Genomic DNA, 8,661 nt, shown 5'->3' with positions numbered 1-8,661 from the left:
AAGCCTGGTGCCTATATGACCCACAGTGCAACTTAGCCACACAATGACATCACCGGAGGCATTTCATGAAGCTTCCTCTGGTGCCACAAAAGGCTTTATACCCCTTTTTTTCTATGCAGTAGCACTCCCCAAGACCTGTAACTACACTTTAAGATACTGCGTGGCATTCATATACTTTTCCACATGTAGGACTTTGAAGATACTTATGTCAGAAAGTTCTGCAGTAAAAGTAATTATGTGAACTTACCGCAGATAAGTGTTGAGTCTCCTCGCTCAGTGACTAACTCTAGCATAATTAACTTAGATAATTAAAATGTTTTTATTTACAGCTTCCCACAATGCTTGCCTGTGTTGTCTATGCAGTACTTTATAAGTTGCTCTCTCCATCTGGAGCCGGGCAGCAGTCATATGGACCTGAGCTCAGTCTGCATCTCACAGCTGCCTGACAGTGTGGCAGCTCCAACTTCACTCCAGTGTCTGCCTCATGACAGGAGGTCAGAGGGCTTTTTGTCATTCAGCCACCTAAACTCACAGGGCAAGATACAAGGGAGACAATTACTGTTTAAGATCCTGTCCATTTCACATTTATTAGAAGCAGAGTGGAAATGAAAATGTTCTTCTAGCAGTGCTTTCTTTTCTTTTCTTTTCTTTGCTTTTCTTTCTTTATTCTGTGTCTGGTGATGTATAGATGTGCCTCTTTTTCCCTTTTTTGGGAATGTTTGTGTTCACTGAAGGTGAATTAGGTTAATTATGTTTAAAGAAAAGCTGTCGATCTCATTATGCATAGAGGGCTGAATGTTTCACCTCTCATATAATACCAAATATCCACTGTCTTTGGCTACAGAGCGGAGGAGGCGGAGGCGATCTGCAATGCTCTAACAACCCATGCAACGCTGTAAGAAAACAGCTGCCTTTACAACATCTCCATACAACAGCAACCAGTGTTATCAGCATTATGAGACAGTGCTACCACATGCTGAACAACTTTCTGCACAACTTCACTAAATGGCTGGCGTCAGAAACATTGTTGTAGTTAAACGTTTTAATTGTCAAGCTGTGAATTTTGTTGAGACATGAAAAGAATTCATGGAGAGTTGGAAAAGTAGAGCAAATATTTGAGCGGGTGCTTGTTTTAGATTTTCTTTCCACCCATCAAGCACCAAACCCTTTCCTTCAAATCTGAATAAAACTCCGTTCTTCTTCCCTTCCACAGTGTGCCCTTTTTTGCTGCTGGAGCCAACACTCCCCCATGTGTTTGCATTGCTTTAACCTGACAATCTGACACCGGGATTTCCTACAAGCGAGTGTAGTGTGTGGGCTGCTTTGTTGAGCTGAGATGTGCAGGGTCATGTGCGGATGCGTGGGAGGGAACGTACAGTATCAGGTTCTAAGTATATTCACTGGTACACACAATGAACTAAAACTAGCGTTGGCATCCAAGTCAGCTTAACTCAGGAAGAAATTATCACTGACACAGATGCAGTAGTCACTAGGAATATAACTATGTCTATAAACAAGATCTCTTAAATTCATGAGATCTCTGCTTAAGGAGGCATTAACACAGTCAGGAATTACTGAGCTCTGCCTAAAAAAGACTAAATGATCTTTGTATGCCATCTAGTGGGGGATCAATATGACTGGCCCACAGAAATATTGTAACTATGCCATATGTAATGTAAATGAATGAAGTAGGGTATTCACATTTTTCAACCCTTCTGTTTATATACTTTTTCAATTAGCAAATATTTATTGTGCAAAATAACACAATAATAATAAATGAAACACTAATAATTTATCAAATACCTTTTAAGTAATAGTACCTGATGTGATGAAATTATATAAGAATATATGAATATACATGTTATGCACTGAGCAAGTGATAAAAAATGTGCTACAGACATTTTGGGGGGTATGCAATTCTATGAAATCCCAATTAAAAGTTGACTTTTCGAGGAGGCCCCGAAGGCAACAGTTACCATGACAACAGTACACAGACAGAGTCAGCCCGTCAGTTTGAGGAGCGAGACAGCAGTTATTAGACGGTATGTCCACTTCATTGGCAGGCTGTATGAACTCATGTATAATATCGGGTATAATGCACATTAATTATTTTTTGCTCTACATTTCATTCAGTTTCAATACGGTTAAAAATTCACTGTCACCCTGAGGACCCAGCAAGTTTAGCTTTATGCTGACGTGTTTGTTTATCATGAGAGAAATTAACTGGGGCGAACCTGTAAGTTAGCAAGTAGAGTAAATATATCTGTGCTGGCTCAAATGTTGCTAAAAATTCACAGAAGTTCGTTTAAAGGAACGAAAGAAATTATTCTGCACTTTATCATAACTAGCTATCTTTTGTCAAAAACAACCTATTAAAAAAAAAAAAAAATCCGCGTGCAAAGAAGCTAGCTAGCCTACATTACTTTAGAAGAAGAAACAACGTTAGCCTTAATCTAAACCATCAACATGATAACCAGTGCAGTACATTTAACCCATCAAGTGACAAAGACATAAAACAGGAGAATTTATAGATATATGAAACAATAGCTCGATTCATTCAACAATACAACAAGCAAGGTAAGAAATATCAGTACCAAGGTCAAAATGACCAAATCAGGGGAAAGCCTGTATTTTTAAGGGTGAAGAGGAGACACATGTCTTGAAGTTTGCTGAAGCAAAAAGCAGGCAGGAGTTCCAGAAATTAGAAACCTTGATGGGTGGGAACAGCCAGGATCCCACTACTAAAGCAGTCAAAGGCTTTCATTTGTATTCTTCAGGTAACCTGCAGCTAAATGAAATGCTGAGCCAGCGTGGCACCAGATGCCAGAAGTAACCTTGGAGATGTCATCGCCACAGCACAGTAAATATGTGTTATAGTGTCCTGCTTCACATAGAAAACACAATGTAATACAGTCAGTGATTGATGATGTGCTTTTTACCATTACTAACAATATGTTTTCAAAAGAAGGACCAGAGATTCCCTCAGGCAGTGTTGTTGTTTCAGAAGCTGATGGTGCTGCCAAATCACACAAACCAGGTACAGCAATTGTGCAACAAGACAGATCTGTTAAAGGTGCAATATGTAAAAATCTAATTGAATAATCTAGTATGATAAAAAAATGTGTATAAATAAACAGGTGGCCAATAATTATATATTGCACCTTCTGATATAAAGCAAAAACAACAAAACTGTTGAAAAAAAACTATATAAACAGTTTTTAAACACATTTTCTGTAATACATTGTTTTCAGACATGAGGTGGAGAAGGAAGGAGACTCCACAGAGCCCATTCAAAGTGCCAGAGAGTAATAATATTTTTCTACAGAGCATTAGCGAAAAAGAGAACAAAAAAGAGGTTGGTATGTGTGTTTTAATACAGATTTGTATTTGCGAACATGATGAAATGTAAATGCAAATATATCACCCTTGTTAAAGTGAGTCCTGCTGCTGTTCTCCTCCATGCACAGGAGATGCGGACATTCTTGGCGTTGCCAATTGACAAGAAGACAACCCACACTGCAAGAATGATGGCCAAGCTGAAGAAAGCACTGGTAGAGCAAGAGGAGGAGGAGGGGGAGGAAGAAGAGGAGAAGGTGAAGAGTCTAAAACAAGTCAAGAGTGGGAAAGTTCTCCAAACACCCGCCAGACGCGAGCTGAAGATGGCCATGATGAAACGAGGTGATTGGAGAGAGAGTAAAACAAATCTGTAAAGGTGCCAGTCGTGGCTTTTTCAAACCCCAATGTTGCATGCTATGGCTAATGTGCTGGTCTGAATGTTTACTCTTGTCTGTCCTCTGTCCCCCAGAAAACATTATGAAGGACAGCAAACATGACTTAATCTCCATGGAACGGCAGAAGGCAGTGCTGGAGGTAAATTGTTTTAGGAGTTGGTGAGATCATTAAAAAAGTGCTAGAATGAGCAAATAAATATTAGTTGAATATTCTCACCTAAGCTACAAACCACCCAAAAATATGGCATCATGGAGGAAATCAGTATTCTCTTTTTCACTGCCAATACATGTCTGGCTTTGACCTACCCCCTTCTTTATTGTCCCTCACTGTCCCTCCCTCAGTTATCTCTGATGACGAAGAGATCAGAAATTATGCGGATGGACAAGTGCATTGCAAAAGAGGAGGAAAAGCTGAAAACACTCGAAAAAATCATTGAGAGAGACAACCTCAAGTTTGAAGAGTTCCTCAGAGAAAACGAGAAGAAGTCTGTCAAGGCCAGAACACTGTAAGAATTGTTTTGATATGACAAGTTGGCTGCTTCTTCCTTTTGACTCAAACTTCAGTGAAAAAGGACCTTAATATGACTTTTAGAAGTCATACTGCAAATGCTTGTCTTGTCTCTGTTTTCAGTTTTGAACGCGAGGCCAAGTCCAAACAGGACAAGAATGCTGAGATCAAGAAGCTGACTGCTGAAATTTGGACAGTACAAAGGTAGCACTCTGATTTTGGATTAGTGTGCACATTAGCCATGTTTTAGTGAATAAAGGTCTTCTAATGTTAAATAATGTGAATACATATGTTATGTCATGCGGATTTAAATCGAGTCTGTATTTTTCAAAGTGAACTCACCAAGTTTGAAGAGACCCTGATAGACAGCAAGAGATACAAGGAGCTCCTGTTCAAGTTGTCTCCTCCAGAGTGGCAGGAGGCCCAGAAGCTCAAGGCTTTGAAAGCTAAAGGCCTGTCTCCCAAAGAAGAGGAGTCATCTATTGAGGAGTCATCTATTAGGAATGGTATGTACTTGGTGTTTTTTAAAGGTCCCATATTATGGTAAAAGCATAGTCGGTCTGATTGGTCAGCTCTCACAAGTCTGAGCAGGTACTTCTCTGTGGATCAAGTGGATTGATACTTTCACACTATATACATTGTGCCAAGGCCTGCTTTATGACTTGAGATAATATGGGACCTCTAAAACCAAGTGAATAAGCTTTGAATACATTATGAAGACCAGGGCTGTCTTAATCAAACCAAACGTGGTCTAACCCCATTTGTGTGATTTGACTGATAATGCGTGCGCAGGTTTGGATAACGAGGTCTCCAGTCCAGTTAACGAGCTGCCCGCCATCAGAGAGACCTCAGCCGCCACCGACACAAAGTAAGAAAGCACCATCACACACCCCCATCTAGTGTTTTATCTTGAACATTCATACAGACTTATGCGGCTGTAATTAGGTGGGTAATCCATGACTTCCATTAAAGTTGCAATATGTAACAACTGACCACCTGCCACAAATAGGGGGCAGCATATCACTACAGTACCTGCTAACTGCTGCTACAGTTTGCTAATTAGCTCAGTAAGCCGAAGAGCTAGCAGTCCGGACTAGGAGTTCAGAGAACTGGGGAAGTGTTGATTTTTACAATGCTCGTACAGGAGCTTTGCACCCGGATGGGTTGGAGCTAGCTCTTCAGCATGGTGACTTTAGTTCATATTTCTACATCAAAGTTATGTACTTTGTTTTGTGCGCCATAAAGTCTTATAACTTCACATTCTGTTGATAATGTGAGTTAATTTTGTAATGTTTTCAACTGAAATGTGTACATATTGCACCTTTAAGTTCTTAGCATATGAAAAACTGATCACTAATATATAACATACAGAGCTTTAAAAGTCATTTTTCACCAGTGAAAGTGTATACTTTTTTTTTCTTGTGAATGTTTGTGTTTATATGCTCATCAATCATATCTCATGCGTCAAAATGACTCCCAGTCTCTTTTCTTTCTCAATGGTATTTATTTCATGACTGATCATTTTTGGAGGAGAAATGGTTAAATATTTTGCAAAATGGTTGTTCTTACCCATATTGGTAGTCCTTGTTAACTAGATAGGCAGGATGTGGGTACAACAGACAGTACTATCACAACCCATGTTCTGTTTAGTGTTTTCTCTCCAGCTCTCTCTAGTCTCTGTAGCATGCAGCATGCTAGTATCATTAGAAACATTGTGCAGTAAATTCATTTCTTTTGAATCCTGTTAAAATGCTGCTGTGACAAACGTTCTCTTGACTCTTTCTTCTCAAACTTTTTCTTTGTTCTGTCAGGTCCACAAATCCCAATCCAGATCGCGATAGCTCAGAATATGAGGTCAGTCTCCCCAAACTGAAAATCTACTTCTCTGACTTAACATCTTCTGTTTTTTCGTAGTATTCACATACGCCTCTCTCGTCCACCTTCTCTGTCACCTCTGCAGGATGAGCCGGAGCTGTACTTCACTGATCCCCAGCAGCTACTGGACCAGGTGACTGAGCTGACAGAGCAGAACTTGTCTCTGATTCAGGCGTCTGCACGGGCGGAAGGGACACTGGTAGAGATGCGGCAGTTGTTGGAGACAGCGAGTAAGAAGATGTAAGTACTGTGGTTCAAGAGTCTGTCAGTGAATGATTTTTATTTTGCCTGTTGCCTCCTGAGCTCTACTGATGTCAACTAAATATATATTTCTCCCATTTGCTTCTCTGCCTTAACGTGAATTCATTTTTGCTTGTACTTTAATCTGACATGACTGTTCCATGGTCACGGGAATGAAGACTTTTTGCATTCATTCTTGTTCTCTGAAAATTAGACCGATTATAACCCTGCTTTTTTCCCTGTACACTACATTCTCCCTTCTCCTCCTCTCGTCCTCCCATCAATTAAATGCTGTTTCTGTCTGAAGTGAGAAGGATGAAGAGCAGCTGAAACTCCAGATAAACGACATGAATGAGAGGGTTGACAAGGAGAGGAAGAGCGCCGTCAAGCTCAAACAGAAGGTTCAGCTCCATGTCTCACTGAACACAGAAGACCAGGTCAGGAGGCAAAATGTGTCTGACAGTATTTCAATCCAAGATCTGAACCGAACAACACTATAGATATCTGGTTTCATCGTCTATTTCGCCCTTCATTTTTATCCCCCCTCTTGCCCGCAGGATCTTATGTTGGAAGCCCTCGGTGCAAAGGTGGCAGCGGTGCATCGCTGCTGCGTTGATGACAGGACGACCAACATCAGCACCTTGGAGAAGCTGACCAACATTGAGAAACGTATGTCTGTGCTACTGCAGGACCTCGAGAGCATCCCTGAAGACAGCTTGAAGATGATGAAGAAGATCAAGGACAGTGAGAGGAGGAGCAGGTACTGTGTGTCTCAGTGACTGCACTTTGCTAGCTTTTCCCTGAATAAAATGATAGCGCAAATACAAGCCTCTTCTGAAGGTAATGTCATTGTCAGGGTAAGTATTTTGTTTAAAATCCCATCTCTTCGTACACGATGCCGCAGGGAGCGTGAAGAAAAGCTGAGAGAGCAGCAAGAGAAACAGAAGGAGAGGACGAAGAGGTACACGGAGAGATCCCTGGCTGACTCCAAGAAAATAGTAAGTCATTTGCTCAGAGAGTGCTTCTTTTATAGCCTTTTATACCACAGTATTATCCAAATTGCATATAACCACTAGAAGACATCATTATCTATTAGCAGTAAATTATTAGCCTTGAATGAATCGCTGCAGCTTAATTTTATTAATTTTCTTTCAGTGGATGTAAGCAGTAATGTAACATTAGCAGAAGCTCACAGTGAATCCTAGTTCAACTGCACACTTCTAAATCAATACCTGTTGTGCAGACTCAAGCTGAAATGTAAACAAAAAACCCCGGAGCAATTCTTAAACTGCAGCCAATTTTCTTTCAGACTGGGAGAAAGCTCATGCCCAGATGCCTGCCTGTTACCCAGAGAGTCAAAGTCAGCAATATGGACGACGGCCCTGCTGAGGATGAGCTCCACGCCTCTCTCTATAGCACTGAGGACATGGAATAAGAAAGAGAGGATGAGTGCAATCTTGACTTCAACACAGCAGCTGAGGAGTAAAAATGTGTTGCAGTTGGATATTTAGTTGTCTGCTCCATAGACTAAATAAAACAACAATCAATGTTAACACAAAAACTGCCATGCATATTTTAGTGAAATGTCTCGCCTTTTCAAATGTGAAAAATCACTCATTCCCCATGTGACTGTCAAATGTGGCCTGGGCTTTTTCACATCTGCTTTTTGGGATTTGGATTAGAGTTTGCACGTGGAAAACTGAACATGGCTCATGAAATCATGAAAAATGTGATTCTTCACAATTAACTTCCACCTTTTCACACATTTTCACAATTAACTGACCACTTACTAAAGTTTTAACGTTATAAAAGGAGGTTTTTTTTGACCAAAAGGTTTTTTTTGGGGGGGGGGAGAAGCTACTCTCACAGCTGGTCTAGAGGTCTCCTTGAGACTTAATCACCACAGCAGCTGGAGAGGGAAAGCGTATCGTGCCACAAAGCTTGTGTATAGCAAGGCAGAGCATTTTTTACTATAAGCCTTGAAGCTTGAGTGACATTTTTGCTGCGATAAGACTTTCACTTGCAGCACGCTACTTAAACATGTTAGTAACGGTTGATTACTTTGTCAAGTGTTCTTGTTTACAATATTGAAAACCAGAGCACTTGCTGATCACGCACTTGAAGCTCTATTACATTATACCTACGCCATATAATATTTCAAGACGCTTCATTCACTGAAAATGCAAGAACCACTGAAAAAAAACAAAAGTCAATTTAATGCTATTAGGCAGAACAAAATTGACAAAAACAAGATAAAAAATGTTCTTGCATAATTGGCACAAATGAAAGCTGAAACATACTTTACAT

General features: G+C 40.3%; 1 protein-coding gene across 5 annotated transcripts; it reads left to right on the top strand.

Annotated features, from left to right (window-relative positions):
• Positions 1-1,964: 1,964 nt before the first annotated feature.
• On the top strand, positions 1,965-7,914 carry cfap100 (cilia and flagella associated protein 100). Of its 5 annotated transcripts, none has more exons than XM_037077007.1 (16): positions 1,965-2,042; positions 2,778-2,860; positions 2,966-3,037; positions 3,252-3,355; positions 3,468-3,678; positions 3,806-3,870; positions 4,074-4,237; positions 4,363-4,443; positions 4,573-4,745; positions 5,032-5,107; positions 6,051-6,093; positions 6,200-6,354; positions 6,662-6,791; positions 6,912-7,114; positions 7,259-7,352; positions 7,664-7,914. In XM_037077007.1, exons 2-16 carry the CDS (start codon positions 2,821-2,823, stop codon positions 7,787-7,789), a joined length of 1,737 nt encoding a protein of 578 aa, XP_036932902.1. In that variant the 5' UTR covers positions 1,965-2,042; positions 2,778-2,820; the 3' UTR covers positions 7,790-7,914. The 5 variants fall into 5 exon arrangements, with proteins under 5 accessions (XP_036932902.1, XP_036932898.1, XP_036932900.1 ...); XM_037077003.1 differs by having other exon boundaries at positions 3,252-3,359; positions 3,436-3,678; XM_037077005.1 differs by having other exon boundaries at positions 1,969-2,042; positions 2,969-3,037; positions 3,252-3,359; positions 3,436-3,678.
• The last annotated feature ends 747 nt before the right edge of the window (positions 7,915-8,661 follow it).

Source organism: Acanthopagrus latus, chromosome 18, assembly GCF_904848185.1.
Source record: "Acanthopagrus latus isolate v.2019 chromosome 18, fAcaLat1.1, whole genome shotgun sequence".
Lineage (NCBI taxonomy): Eukaryota > Metazoa > Chordata > Actinopteri > Spariformes > Sparidae > Acanthopagrus > Acanthopagrus latus.
This window is presented reverse-complemented; position numbering and strand designations above follow the sequence as displayed.